At 50.7% G+C, this 14176-nt stretch overlaps 2 protein-coding genes across 6 annotated transcripts in view; both read left to right on the top strand.

Annotated features, from left to right (window-relative positions):
* The first annotated feature begins 32 nt into the window (after positions 1-32).
* On the top strand, positions 33-14013 carry ARL5C (ADP ribosylation factor like GTPase 5C). Of its 5 annotated transcripts, XM_053569449.1 has the most exons (8): positions 35-1354; positions 6132-6257; positions 6522-6590; positions 6803-6863; positions 7990-8137; positions 9728-9811; positions 10335-10486; positions 13175-14013. In XM_053569449.1, the coding sequence occupies exons 2-8, from the start codon at positions 6212-6214 to the stop codon at positions 13221-13223; spliced, it is 609 nt and encodes a 202-aa protein (XP_053425424.1). In that variant the 5' UTR covers positions 35-1354; positions 6132-6211; the 3' UTR covers positions 13224-14013. The 5 variants fall into 5 exon arrangements, with proteins under 5 accessions (XP_053425423.1, XP_053425426.1, XP_053425424.1 ...); XM_053569452.1 differs by lacking the exons at positions 35-1354; positions 6522-6590 and adding an exon at positions 7424-7460 and having other exon boundaries at positions 6207-6257; positions 9656-9811; XM_053569448.1 differs by lacking the exon at positions 6522-6590 and having other exon boundaries at positions 33-6257; positions 9656-9811.
* PLXDC1 (plexin domain containing 1) overlaps positions 13800-14176 on the top strand; it is a 103210-nt gene continuing 102833 nt past the window's right edge. The window contains exon 1 of the mRNA XM_053569434.1: positions 13800-13920. The gene's annotated coding sequence lies outside the window, so the exon portion shown is untranslated. The remainder of the gene's footprint in view (positions 13921-14176) is intronic.

Raw genomic sequence — 14176 nt, 5'->3', positions numbered from 1 at the left:
CTCAAGAGAAGAGACAGTTCTTTGATTTGTGACCCTCTTATGTGCCTTATGTCAAGCTGGGAGCTACTTGCCCAGTCTCAGCTCACCATTTGGCCCCGAGCCCTGTGCTTTACCTATCTCCCTACATGTAGCTGGGGAAATAGGAGGCAGGGGTTTCACTCAGTATGTGGGATCCAGAACCACTGTGCAATGTCTGAAAGGCACATGCTTGTTTTTCTGCTCCTGAGGCCTGGCTGTGCTCTAACACCTCAAGAGAAGAGGCTGAGTTTTTGGCTTCACTAATGCTCCCCCACAATCCTGCCCCTTCTAACCACCTAGCCTAGGCATGTGGGAGTTACTGACATTCAGGGGGGATCCAAGGGCTGGGGGTGGGGAGGTGGTCTACTTTTGTGGAGGGATGGGTAGAGAAAATGGGGGACTCTACCAGTCTCAGCCAGACAATGGGAAGAAGTAAGCAGTGGTGGTGCCCTTTCCTGCTATCCCCAGCTGGCAGGATGTGGATTTCTGACAGTTGTTACTGCAGCCACCTGTGACCTGCCTCACAGCACCCACAACTTTCCCCACCCTCCTGATCTTGTTTTGGGGTTGGTGGCCCTGGATGACTAGCACGCCTGGGTCCTCCACCTGAATGCTCAGGCCCAGTATCTGTGCACACGTGTGCATGTATGTAGAGGGTAACAGACATCCCCTGAGACCTTCTAGATGAGGAGCTACCAGATCAAAGAAAGAGGAACTGGGCAGGCACAGAGGTCAAGCGGCTGAGCCAAGCTCCCCAGGGAGTTGATGGCAAAGTTGATGAGAGCCCACCGTGCCTCCCTGCATGGTGCTCTTCCCACCGCCTTTCCATAGAATCATTCATTCTGGTGTTCATTCGTGGAACAAACAGGAAAAAGTATGTACTAGGCACCAGTCTGAGTGGAAGCCACAGGCAATTGCCAGTAGGGCACAATGAGCTCTCTGATGTGGGAAGCACTGGGTATTGTGGGAACCTGGAAGAGGAGTCATTCCCTTAACCCTGGGAAGTCGAGAGAGGATTCCTGGAGGAGGTGAGACTTGAGAGGAGTGTAGAAGCATGGTTAGGAGTTAAGGACAGATATGTGGGGGAAGTGTTCAGGGCAGAGGAAGCAGGGGACATGCATGGCATGTTCTTGGCACCTCAGAAGCAAAGTGTGCTCTCAAGGCCGTGGCCAGAGAGGGGTTGGCAGAAGTAGGTTACAGCAGCCCTTGAATCATTAAGGAGTCTGGGTTGTGTCCTAAGCTGGTTTGCAGAAACTGAAGGATTGTAAGCGGCAATAACAAGATTGCCTGGTTGCAGTTTGGAGATCACAGCCTGGAAACAGCTGTAATACTCCAGGTGAGAAAGGAGGGTTTGCCTCAGGCCACAGCAGTGGAATAGGAAGGGAGGCAATGATCCCCCACATTCCCGCCCCTGCCAACCACCTAGCCTAGGCATGTGGGAGCTACCGACATTCAGGGGGGTGTGGGGAGGTGATGTATTTGTGTGAGATATCTAGCAGTTAGAATTAGGAGCTTGTAGACAGCAATTGGAAGTGGCCAGTGAAGAGAGAGGGAGGTATTTGGGGGAGTGTGGGTGGTAGCCCTCTCTTAGGAAGCAGGTGAAAAACTAATCAAGAGGCAGAAATAAGCCAGCTTTGAACAAGGTAGTTATATGTGCCTGTGAGACATTCAAGAGGATAAGAGCAAAAGACTAGCTGTGTGCATGAGAGCTCTGCAGAGAGGTCTGGGGTGGACTCTGATATTTTGAATCAAGGGCAGGGATTATTAACTCCAGTTCACAAACAAAGCTCAGAGAATTTAAGCTACTTGTCCACAGTTACACGGCCATGATGCAAGGACCTGAACTCAGATAGATGGATTTCAAGTTCTGTGGTGCCTGTGGCTCCCAAGTTCAGTGCTAATTTGGCCCAGGATGCATCAGTTTCTTCAAGGGTAGCAGGTAGGGGGTGGGGAGGAGGAAGCAGGTATCTGAATATGTTTTTATCTCCTCCCCAATGTGTCTTCTGCCTGAAATTGCATTTGCCCAGAACTTGCAGGCAAGGGCATTTCTAGCTGGCTTGGAGATACTGGGAGATGAAGGGAGATTCTCGTTTCTTTGGTAATCACAAGCTCTCAACTAACTGGCTGCATGTGAGCAAGTTGGTGGTTTAAATGTGAAGATTTAAAGAACCACAAAATCAGCTGAAATAAGGCCCTGAGAGGCTGGCCCTCCTACCCACCCCAGAGGTTTAGGAACTGAGTCCTGCTGGGGACCCCTCCTACTTGATACTCTTTATCTCCTTCCCTGACTAGCTGCTTCTGTTTTTGCAGTGGGTTCTGTCCCAGAGTGAGCTGAGGCCTCAGGTCCTAGGTATGGCCTAAGGTTTCCCCTGTTCTAAAGTAAAGGGAGCTGAGCTGGGGCCATCATGGGCCAGGGGCAAGGGAGTGTCTCAGTCCTGTGTCTTAGAGAAAAGTCTTGTCTTAGCTCCAAGAATCACTTCTTTTTTTTTTTGGTAGTGACAGAGTCTCACTTTATCACCCTCGGTAGAGCGCCATGGTGTCACACAGCTCACAGCAACCTCCACCTCCTGGGCTTAGGTGATTCTCTTGCCTCAGCCTCCCACAAGTAGCTGGTACTACAGGCAGCTGCCACAATGCCCGGCTATTTTTTTGTTGTTGTTGCAGTTTGACAGGGGCTGGGTTTGAACCCACCACCCTTGGTATATGGGGCCACTACCCACTGAGCCACAGGCTCACTTCTGACAATTGTGTCTTGCTTCCCTTCTGAATCAGTCCTTCCTACCTATTGTCTCTCAGAGGGGTGTGTGTGTGCGTATTTTTCTCCCCCTCCAGACCATCAGCTCTGTAAAGATGTAGACAAGGTCTGTTTTGTCTTCTTGGTGTGTTGCCCAGCTCATATTTGTTGAATGAATACATGAAGGAATGTTCCCTAAGATCCGGTCTCCAGAACTTGCAGTGGAGAAGGCTCTCTTCTGTTTATGGAAAGTGTTCCCAGCTTGCAGAGTATCACTTTCAATTCTGCAATTGGTGGAGGGTAATAGGGGCCCAGGGTGCACCAAAAGATTCCTCCCCCCACCCCAGGAAACAGATGGTAAAATGCTGAAGACACTGCTGCTTCCCCCAGTGCCCTCTGCGCCCCAGCCCCAGCCCCAGATGGGCCCTGGCAGCCAATTCTCTCTCTATCCTTCTACCTGGGCATCAAGCTGGGTGGGATGAATGTCCGTACTTAGTGAGCTGTTTTCCCTGCTCTCTACACAAACTTTTTACACTTCCTCAACCCTCTTAAGCCTGTGCCCACATTCCTTTTTTAATACTTTAGGCACCATTTCTCAGGCTGTAGATGAACTCATTCTGTGCTAGCCCAAGTGCCACACATTCCTACAGTTTGCTCAGGCACTGGGCCAGGGGGCGCTGGGGGGCATACACTGGTGAAGAAGATGCGAACCCCACCTTCTAGGACTCACAGTTGATGGAGGAAACAGACTTGCTAGGGTAGAGAAAATTCCAGGGAATAGAGAAGACCCACGTGGCAGGAGAGTGAAGCCAGGGCTTAGGAGCAGGTGGCTTTATGGCAAGACATCTAAAGGGTAGCAGGCATTCTCCTTTCTGAGAAGGTGAAAGACATTCAAATGGAGGCAATGAAGAAGCAAAGGCAGAGTCAGAAAGAGCTGGGTATGAGGGTAAGGACCAGTGGTTGAAGAACCTGGTCGATGAATCTGTGAAGGTAGATGGGCCTGTTCTTGAAGGCTCTTAAATGTCAGGTTAGGAGATTGATTTGAATCCAGTGTGCAGTAGGCAACCATTGAAAGTTTATGAGCTGGGGAGTAATGGACCCTGAGCTGTGCTGTAGGAAGCTGTGCTGTGTGGAGGATGCTCTGGGAAAGGAAGAGGTAGAGCTGCGGTAGGCACAAGGAAACCAATTAAACGGCTGGTAGGTACCTCAGTGGAGGGGAGCCATAACAGCGCTGCAGGAGGCTGGTGCAGTATGGTGGAAGGAGTTGGCTCCCTAGAGCGTTGACTGGAGTCTCCTCTAGCCACCCCCTCAGCCTGAGGTTGCTTTGCCTTTCCCACTTCTCTTTTTGTTTTCTGGTTTTTCCCAGTTTAGGCAAAGAAGGAAATTCACAAACAACAAAAGAAACTCCCCCCTTCCTACCCCTTCTCCAGCCTGGCCTCCTGGTTCTCTGATGGCCCATGTTCACCTCTGCTGGATCTTAGTATCTGGGACCCCTTTGTGGGGTCTCTGGCTGGGGGAATCTCTCTCCTTCTTCTTTTTTTTTGGACAGAGTCTCAAGCTGTCACCCTGGGTAGAGTGCTGTGGTGTTATAGCTCACAGCAACCTCCAACTCAGGCTCAAGTGATCCTCTTGCCTCAGTTTTGCTATTTTTAGTAGAGATTGGGGTGGGGTGGGGGTGTCTCACTTTTGCTCAGGCTGGTCTCGAACTTGTGAGCTCAAGCAATCCACCCACCTCAGCCTCCCAGAGTGCCAGGATTAAAGACATGAGCCACAGTGCCCAGCCTCAACCTCAAACTCTTGGGCTCAAGCAATCCTCTTGCCTCAGCCTTTTGAGTAGCTGGGACTACAGGTGCCTGCAACAACACCCAGCTAGTTTTTCTATTAGTTGAGATGGAGTTCTTGCTCTTGCCCAGGCTGGTCTTAGAACTCCAGAGCTCAAGGAATTCATCCACCTTGGCTTCCCAGAGTGTGCTAGGATTACAGGCATGAGCCACTGTGTGGAAGGTGTGGGAGGAATAGCTCTCTTTTTGCTCTGACCTTATCTTCAGATGTTGGGGGTGAAGGAACATTGATTTATTCCTAGAAGTTGCCTGGCACCAAGGGACCTGCAAAAGGAGGGGACATCCTGCCCTCCATCAGGGGAAATCACTTTAGGTGGGTCCATAAGACCCATACTAATGAAACAACTGGAGATCTGTTAAGGTTGGAATCTTCTCCCATCTCAGAGAGGATCAGTGAGTCCTACCTGTCCCATATAGCTGGTAGGTACTGAAGGTGGGTCTCCTGGGGTTTTGCTTCAGTCTTCTTCTTCTTCTTTTTTTCTTTTTTTGAGACAGTCTCACTCAGTCCGCCCTAGAGCAAAGTACCGTGGCTTCATAGCTCACAGCAACCTCAAACTCTTGGGCTCAAGTAATCCTCTTGCCTCAGCCTCCCCAGTAGCTAGGATTATAGGTGCCACCACAAGGCCTGGCTAGTTTTTTATCTATTTTATTTTATTTTATTTTATTTTTTGAGACAGAGTCTCAAGCTGTCGCCCTTGGGTAGAGTGCTGTGACGTCACAGCTCACAGCAACCTCCAACTCTTGGGCTTAAGCAATTTTCTTGCCTCAACCTCCCATGTAGCTGGGATTTCAGGTGCCCGCCACAATGCCCGGCTATTTTGTGGTTGTAGTTGTCATTGTTGTTTGGCAGGCGGGGCTGGATTCGAACCAGCCAGCTCTGGAGTATGTGGTTGGCACCTTAGCCGCTTGAGCTACAGGCACTGAACCTTAATTTTTTATTTATTTTTATTTATTTTGAGACAGAGTCTCACTATGTCGCCCACAGTAGAATGCTGTGGCATCACAGCTCACAGCAATCTCAAACTTTTGGGCTTAAGCGATTCTCTTTCCTCAGCCTCCCAAGTAGCTGGGACTACAGGTGCCCACCACCTGGCTAGTTTTTTCTCTTTTTCTCAGGCTGGTCTCCAACTCCTGAGTTCAAGAAATCCTCCCGCCTTGGCCTCCCAGAGTGCTGGGATTACAGGCATAAGCCACCACGCCGGGCCTAGTTTTGCTTCAGTCTTGTGCCCTAGACATGGCAGGAAGAGAGGGAGCTGGGATCTGCTTTTCATCGTTGTGTTTAGCCTTCCTTGATTTACAGTCAGGGAGCAGTCCACCCAGGGAACTCTCTGGAGTTTCCATAGGGACAGGGGAGGCTGAAGAGTCTAGACTTCGTTTTCCTCGCACCTCCAGGGTCCTGGACAGGCAGGCAGCTTGCAATCACGAGGGTGTTCATAGCACCCTCGAGGGGCCAGCGTCCCAGGGGATTCCCAGGCCCCGCTGGTGACACGTGGGGCTTCCCCAGACACCCGAGCCTTAGCCTGCCCGGTCCTCCCCAGGGGGTGGGGCTCCAAGCTCCGGGACCCACTCTCGCTCCAGAGGCCTCTGAGTCCTTCACCTGCACTGCCTGGGACGTGACATGGGGCAGCTGATTGCCAAGTTGACGAGCATCTTTGCTAATCAGGGTAAGGGATGGGCAGGGCAGCCAGGCGACTGCTTTGATCCTACTAAGTTCTGGGGCTTTCCTGACCCGGAGTCAGAGGCGCTGGGGGACCTCAGACTCTGGAGTCCTGCTCCGGAGCTCCTAGCCTGCTCCGCGGTCTCTCCCTCCCGCACCGCAGCGTCCCTGCGGGTCCGTGCGCCTCAGGCCAGCCTCCTGAGGCGGCGCGGGGGTGGGGGCTGCCGCTGGTTTCCAGCGATTGTGACTTCGCGCTCGACTCTTTCCCCAGACTCCTTTTGGCAAGCCCGGAGCGCCCCGGACCTTTCAGACAATCGATTTTCTAGAAACGCGAAGGGAGGTGGGGTCAAGTAGGGGCTCAGCTCTCTTTTCCACTGTCCTGGAGTGGCACAGATGTCCGAGCAGGGTGGGAAGCAGAAGTGGTACTTGGGCCAGACGTCCCTCGCCGGGCAGGGAAGCACTTATCTCCCTCTTGGGAGGCCGGGAGAGGGGGGTGCAGTCCCTTGGCTACCGGGTTTGGTCCTGATTTTGTCTTTCCTCCGATGCCTCCAGAGCACAAGGTTATCATCGTGGGACTGGACAATGCAGGGAAGACTACCATTCTTTACCAGCTGTAAGTGACCCTCGGTGGGGACAGGAGAGGACTGGTCCTCCTGCCAGACTGACAGGCATTTCGACCAATCGCTGAAGCGTCTCTTTGGGTCCCCGTAGCTGGCAGGGATGATGGGGGAACGCTGGTGTGACTTTCGTGGCTTAGTGGCCTTTTGGGCTGGCTTTTGAATCCTGCCTGGTATAGACAACCCCATTTCTTGTTGCCTCTTGGCCTCAACCTTATGCTCCTGCCAGGCCCTGTCACAGCCCTGACAGGTGTCTCTGTTTTCCTGTCTCCCTGTGCTGCACTCCCTCAGGTGCAGATCCCTCTGTTAGCACCCCTGCACCCTCTGCCTGTTAACTTTCTTCCCCTTCTTCAAAGCCAAGGGGCCTGAGCTCCTGCCAGCTCCTGGTCTCAGGGAGCCTGGCACACGTGGGGGGTCCTGGGTAAAAACCCATTGCAGCTTCCCCCATACCCGTTCTCTGGATGGCCCCTCTCCCATTTTGGAGCCTTCAATGTACTTTACATAGGACAGGATTTTTCCTGAAAAAGTAATATCTGTAAAATTTTTTAAAAACTAGAAAAGAAAACTTCAAACAGAAGAACACATGGTGAAAAGTAAGTTTTCTTCTTCCCTCTAACTTCCAGTTTTCCTCCTGTTGTAACTTCTTGGTAACCTTTCAGAAGCATTATTTACATATACAAACGTGTGTTCTCCCCACCACTTTATATAAAGTACTTTTCTGATGTCTGTCTCATCTCTCTAACTCCTTGCTACTAGAAGTGTGGTCCATGGACCAGCAGCATGAATATCTTCTGGGGAGACCTTGTTAGAAATACAAACCCCCAGGCCCCAGCCCAGACCCACAGGGTCAGAATCTGCATTCTGACAAGACTTCCAGGCGATTCAATTCTATCTTAAAGTTTGAAGAAACTGTGCTAAGAAGTTTCCCCTCTGGGGTCCAAGCAGGGTAGGGCTTGGTCTCCCTCCCACCTTCATTTCCCTGTGCCTGCATATGGCCTGGCCCCTAGCAGAGGCTCAGTCAATCTGGACTGAGTTTCAGCCTGCCTTGGGCGTAGAGGGGTGGGAGGCCAGAGTTGGGAGTGGGCTGAGCTGAGCTCTTGGTGCCCTCTTCTACCTTTCCAGCCTGATGAATGAGGTGGTCCATACATGTCCCACCATTGGTAGCAATGTGGAGGAGATCGTTCTTCGGAAGACCCACTTCATCATGTGGGACATCGGAGGCCAGGAGGCTCTGCGCTCTGCCTGGAACATGTACTACTCCAACACTGAGGTGAGGAGGGAACCAGGGCTAGAGGGTCCCTGAGGCAGCTGTGTGATATCAACCAGTCAACCTCTCTGAGCTTCCCATTAAATGAAGATCATTACTGGAGATCATAATAATGATCTTCCTGGGTTGTGAAAATTATGAAAAAAATAAAAAATAGCTAATGTATATGTGTTGAATACTTAACACAGTACAGTGCCTGTTAAAATTTTTGAATACCACTGGGTGCGATGGCTCATGCCTGTAATCTTAGCACTCTGGGAGGCTGAGGCAGGAGGATCCTTTGAGCTCAGGAATTGGAGACCAGCTTGAGCAACAGTGAGACCCTGTCTCTACTAAAAGTAGAAAAACTAGCCAGGCATTGTGGGGGGGGCACCTGAAGTTCTATCTATTTGGGAGGCTGAGGCCAGAGGAGCTCTCAAGCCCAATAGTTTGAGATTGCTGAGAGCTATGATGATGATACAGCACTCTACCCTGGGGCACAGAGTGAGACTCTGTCCCCCCCAAAATAGGGCAGCACCTGTGATTCAGTGAGTAGGGCGCCAGCCCCATATAACAAGGGTGGTGGGTTTGAACCCAGGCCCGACCAAACTGCAACAAAAAAATAGCTGGGAGTTGTGGCGAGCATCTGTAGTCCCAGCTACTTGGGAGGTGAGGCAAGAGAATCTTCTAAGCCCAAGAGCTGGAGGTTGCTGTGAGCTGTGACACCATGGCACTCTACCCAGGGCAACAAAGTAAAACTGTCTCTAAATAATAATAATAATAATAATGATGGCAACAATTCCACAGAGTTGTGGTAAGGCCTAATGGAATCATGAACACCCAGTGCCTCACAGAGCCCCTCGTGCACACTCACATGCACACATGTGTGTTGTGTACTTCCCATGTCTGGATAGAAAAGGCAACTAGTGGGCGGCGCCTGTGGCTCAGTGAGTAGGGCGCCGGCCCCATATGCCGAGGGTGGTGGGTTCAAACCCAGCCCCGGCCAAACTGCAACAAAGAAAATAGCCGGGCGTTGTGGCGGGCGCCTGTAGTCCCAGCTGCTCGGGAGGCTGAGGCAAGAGAATCGCGTAAGCCCAAGAGCTGGAGGTTGCTGTGAGCCGTGTGACGCCACCGCACTCTACCCGAGGGCGGTACAGTGAGACTCTGTCTCTACAAAAGAAAAGAAAAGGCAACTAATGGGCGGCGCCTGTAGCTCAGTGAGTAGGGCACCGGCCCCATATACCGAGGGGTGCCGGATTCAAACCCGGCCCCCGGCCAAACCGCAACAAAAAATAGCCGGGCGTTGTGGCCGCCTGTAGACCCAACTGCTTGGGAGGCTGAGGCAAGAGAATCGCGTAAGCCCAAGAGCTGGAGGTTACTGTGAGTCTGTGACGTCATGGCACTCTACCGAGGGTGGTAAAGTGAGACTCTGTCTCTACAAAAAACAAACAAAAAAAAAAGGCAACTAAAATGGACCTAGAGTGTTGAGATCTTGACATTGTACAGTTTCTTTCATTTGGGGCTGACATCCGGGCAGTGCAGAGGCCAGTGTGGGGGCAGAAAACACATTCACCAAAGAGAAAGCCACCACTCACAGCCCCTCTCTGCTGCCAGTTCATCATCCTTGTGATTGACAGCACGGACCGGGATCGATTGCTAACCACTCGAGAAGAGCTGTATAAGATGCTGGCCCACGAGGTAACTCCTGCTGCTGGGAGAGGGCCTGGTGATACGGTGTGCCCTGAGGCTAAACACTGAGCGTCTCCGAGCTTCATTCCTGATGTCCCAGTCTCTGACAGCCTCTAACCCAGCAGCATGGGGAGGGCTAGTTTATCCCTGATGAAGGATGCCAATGCCCTCAGTAGTATTAATCATAGAAGCCAGAATTGCTGGTTCAAGTTCTGACTCTATTTCTCATTCACTGTGGGACCCTGGACAAGTTACTTTACCCCTCTAATTTTCCCCCAGCTATAATGTAGGGGGAGATTCATCAATTCCTACCTCATGGATTGTTGTAAGGATTGTATCAGCTGGTTGGGGGGGCATTCCATGAGCTGTCAGTGGCATTTGATGTGGTTGCTGGAGACCCCAACTCTGCCCTACCTGGGCATTGGCTTCTTTTGCAGGGACAGCTGGGGAGGCAACCAGGGAGGACTCATGGGCCAATGGGAAGAGAGGCAGGGCCTGACAGCTGACTGGGGCTATGCTCCTCTGTCCACAGGCTCTACGAGAAGCTTCAGTCCTGATCTTTGCCAACAAGCAAGACAGGAAGGACTCCATGAGCACTGGGGAGATCTCCCAATTACTTACTCTCAGTGCCATCAAAGACCACTCCTGGCATATACAAGGGTGCTGTGCTCTTACTGGGGAAGGGTAAGTGGCTGCCCCACCTAAACATCCAGGACCTGGCCCAACCAATGGATGACTGCCCATCAGCACCCTTCTCCTGACTCTCTCCTGTCAGAATCTGGCTCACAGTGGGCTTCTGGACCAAGTCAGTTGAGCACCTCCCACAGTTGAGATGCTGTGGGTTAAGTGGAGAGCGAGACAGTCTCCCTGCTCTCAAGGGGCTTATCCTAGTGGAGAGAGAGGTAACACTCCACCTAGACACAATACTTTTAGGTACTGAGAAGTGGTAAGAAGAAAGTGAAATTGGATTACGATGATAGAGGGGGCAGGGCAAGGACGGGCTCTCCCAGGAGGTGACTTTTTAGCTAAGACCTAATGAAGAGGAGACAGCCATGGGAAGACCCAGAGAACAACCTGTCTAGGTAGAAATCGCCAACTCTCTCTTTGAGTTTTCTTATCTGTAAGATAAGTCTTCTTCTTCTTAGTGTTTCTGTAGAGAATAAATAACACCATTCATCTAACAAATTGTATTTTTGGTGGGTTGGGGGGGAAGGGGACAGAGTCTTACTTTGTTCCTCAGCCTGGAGGGTAGTGGTGTCATCATAGCTCACAGAAACCTCAAACCCCTGGGCTCAAGTGAACCTTGTGCTTTAACCTCCTGAGTGGAACTGCAGGCCTATGCCACCATGTCTGGCTAATTTTTTTGTAGAGATGGGGTCTCTCTCTTGCTCTGGCTGGTCTTGAACTCCTAAGCTCAAATAATCCTCCCACCTCCACCTCCAAGAGTACTAGGATTACAGATGTGAGCCAACTGTGCCCAGCCAACCTAACAATTTTATTTTTTGCAGCTTTTTTTTTTTTTTGGCTAGGGCTGGGTTTGAACCTGCCATCTCCTGCATATGGGGCCAGTGCCCTACTCCTTTGAGCCACAGGCACTGCCCTAACCTAACAAATTTTTATTGAGCATCCTTACTTTATGCCAGATATTGTTCTGGGGCTTGATAAAACAGCAGTGAACAAAACAGACAAAAATCTGTGCCCTTGCCTGGGAGCCTGTAGCTCAAGCAGCTAAGGTGCCAGCCCCATACACCAGAGTTGGCGGGTTCGAATCCAGCCTGAGCCTGCCAAACAACAATGACAACTACAACCAAAAAATAGCAGGGCATTGTGGTGGGCGCCCGTGGCTACTTGGGAGGCTGAGGCAAGAGAATCGCTTAAGCCCAGGAGTTGAAGGCTGCTGTTAGCTGTGATTCTATGGCACTCTACCCAGGGTGACAGCTTGAGGCTCGGTCTCAAAAGAAAAAGGAAAAAAATCCCTGCCCTCATGGAGCTTAGTTTCCAATGCAGGGGAGATAGACAATAAGTAAGAAAAACATATAGTAAGTTAAAAAGTGATAAATGCTAAAGGGGGGGGAAGAATGAGGAAGAGAGATTGCAAGTATGTGGAGGGAGTGCTGCAATTTTAGAAAAGGTATCTAGCCAGGGGCTGGTGGGAAGGTAGCTGTTGAGTAAACACCTGAAGGATGGATGTGAAAGAGCCTGGCCACGTACCTTAGAAAAGGTCTTGTATCAGGCCTGGAAAATTCCTTTTCTTTTTCTCTCTCAAGTGGACTAGTGGCAGGGTGGACACTCAAATACCTTTCTGAAGAAGGGGAGAATTTTGGCAAGTCAGCTCAAGGTACTACACATTTCTGGCAGTGTCTTTGTTACCCCCTGGCTCAGGAAGCTGCCTTCCCCAACCCACAGTCAGTTTAATTCAACCAGCATTTCGTAACGCTAAGGCACCCGGGATGGTAGATCTCCAGGTTTCTTTCTTGGGGAAGCCCTCCCTGACTCTTAGACCTCCAGAGGCCTCTGTACATCTCCTTCCTAACCTTTATCACAGTATGTAGTCATAGAATTGTTTGACCATTTGTTTACTATCTGTCTCCTCTGCTAGACTGTCAGCCATAGAGGGTGTGTCGACTTTTTTACTAGTAAACCCTGCTCCTAGCACAGCACCTGATGTGTAAAAGACACTCGTGTCACTTTGTTTTTTTTTTTGTTTTGAGATAGAGCCTCAAGCTGTCACCCTTGGTAGAGTGTTGTGGCATCACAACTCACAGCAACCTCCAACTCTTGGGCTTAAGCGATTCTCTTGCCTCAGCCTCCCAAGTAGCTGGGACTACAGGTGCCCGCCACAATGTCCAGCTATTTTTTGCTTGCAGTTGTCATTTTTTTTTTTTTGTTTTTTGGCCGGGGCTAGGTTTGAACCTGCCACCTCCGGCATATGGGACCGGCACCCTACTCCTTGAGCCACAGGCGCCGCCCAGTTGTCATTTTTTTGTAGAGACAGAGTCTCATTTTATTGCCCTCGGTAGAGTACTGGGGGGTCACACGGCTCACAGCAACCTCCAACTCCTGGGCTTAGAGCCTGGGCCAGGTTTGAACTCACCCTCAGTATATGGGACCCGTGCCCTACCCACTGAGCCACAGGTGCCACCCATAGTTGTCATTGTTGTTTGGCAGGCCCCAGCTGGATTCAAACCCACAAATTCTGGTGTATGTGGTTGGCTTCTTGAGCTACAGGTGCCAAGCCCACTTTGTCTTTCTTGACTGAATGATTGGCTATAACTTTGGTATGCTCTCCGCTCTTCCAGGCAGGGGCTGGGGACTTGAAGGCCACCATCCTTTTGGGATATACTGATTCTTCCTGTTCCTCCTTCCCTGCAGGCTGCCTGCCGGTCTCCAGTGGATGCAATCTCGGGTCACAGCTAACTGATGTCCCAGCCTAAGGCTAAACAGAAACTTTGGGGTTGGTTAATGTGGGTGGGAAACCCAAGTGACTATTTATTACTTTTTTATGATTCTCTGGTGGGAGCAAGGACAGGTACGGATAATAAGATTGCCATCGTCTGCCCAACCCCTCACTGGGGACCAGGACTGTACACCTTGCATGGTTGCAGGCAGGATGGCAGAAAAATCTTTCCTCTACTCCATGGCTGCTACAAGTGCCTCTCAGAGGCACTAGGGAAACTGTTCGATGTGGTAGAGCCTCTTCCTCTCCTCTGCCCTAAGCCCTCTACAGGAAAATGTGTGTTTGTGTGTTTGGGCACAGTAAGAGACCCCTGGAATTGCTCATTTCCTCCTCCTCCCCCCAGCTTTCTGGCCCATTAGCTATTTTTGTCCCATACCCTGTGGGCAAAAGAGATCCCAGGGGCCGGAAATGGGTGGGCTCAGGAGGAGGGCTCAGCCAAACAATGGAAGGGGAGAGGGAAGAGGATAAGATGTCCCAGATGGGGAGCTCCTTTGGACTCCGGACACCAGGGGTCTCACTCCTTCCTCACCTTCCTGTTCCCTCAGATATGCTTACTCTGACCACAGTTTTTGGATTTTAACCCTCTCCATGGTACCCCTTCATTTCCAGTGTCTTGCCAGTGTGACTCCCATTCCTCCCAAATATCCCAAGGTCTTACAAGGTTTGCTTATTTTGTTTGTCTTTGTGTAAAAATTAAAAAATATATATTGTATTAGAATTTTTATAAAGGTATAATAAAAATCACTGAAAACTGCTCACCTCTGATTTCTGCCTGCCCATTCTCCCTGTTCCTCAAACTGGCTTTTTGTTTGTATTTTATTATTATTGTTATTATTATTTTTGCAAAGAAAGGGGGTTGAAAGCTGCCTCAAGGGCTCATCTGGCCAGGGTACTGGCTTCTCTGTTCTGGTTGTAGG

Source organism: Nycticebus coucang, chromosome 18, assembly GCF_027406575.1.
Source record: "Nycticebus coucang isolate mNycCou1 chromosome 18, mNycCou1.pri, whole genome shotgun sequence".
Lineage (NCBI taxonomy): Eukaryota > Metazoa > Chordata > Mammalia > Primates > Lorisidae > Nycticebus > Nycticebus coucang.
Note: the sequence above shows the minus strand (reverse complement) of the source record. Positions and strands in the feature narration are given on the sequence as shown.

Excerpts from the sequence above, each read along its gene's own strand:
- ARL5C (XM_053569448.1), top strand. The coding sequence starts at position 6,212 with ATGGGGCAGCTGATTGCCAAGTTGACGAGCATCTTTGCTAATCAGG. Across the intron at positions 6,258-6,802 it reads GAGCATCTTTGCTAATCAGG|AGCACAAGGTTATCATCGTG; the intron begins GTAAGGGATGGG and ends CGATGCCTCCAG. Across the intron at positions 9,812-10,334 it reads ATAAGATGCTGGCCCACGAG|GCTCTACGAGAAGCTTCAGT; the intron begins GTAACTCCTGCT and ends CTCTGTCCACAG.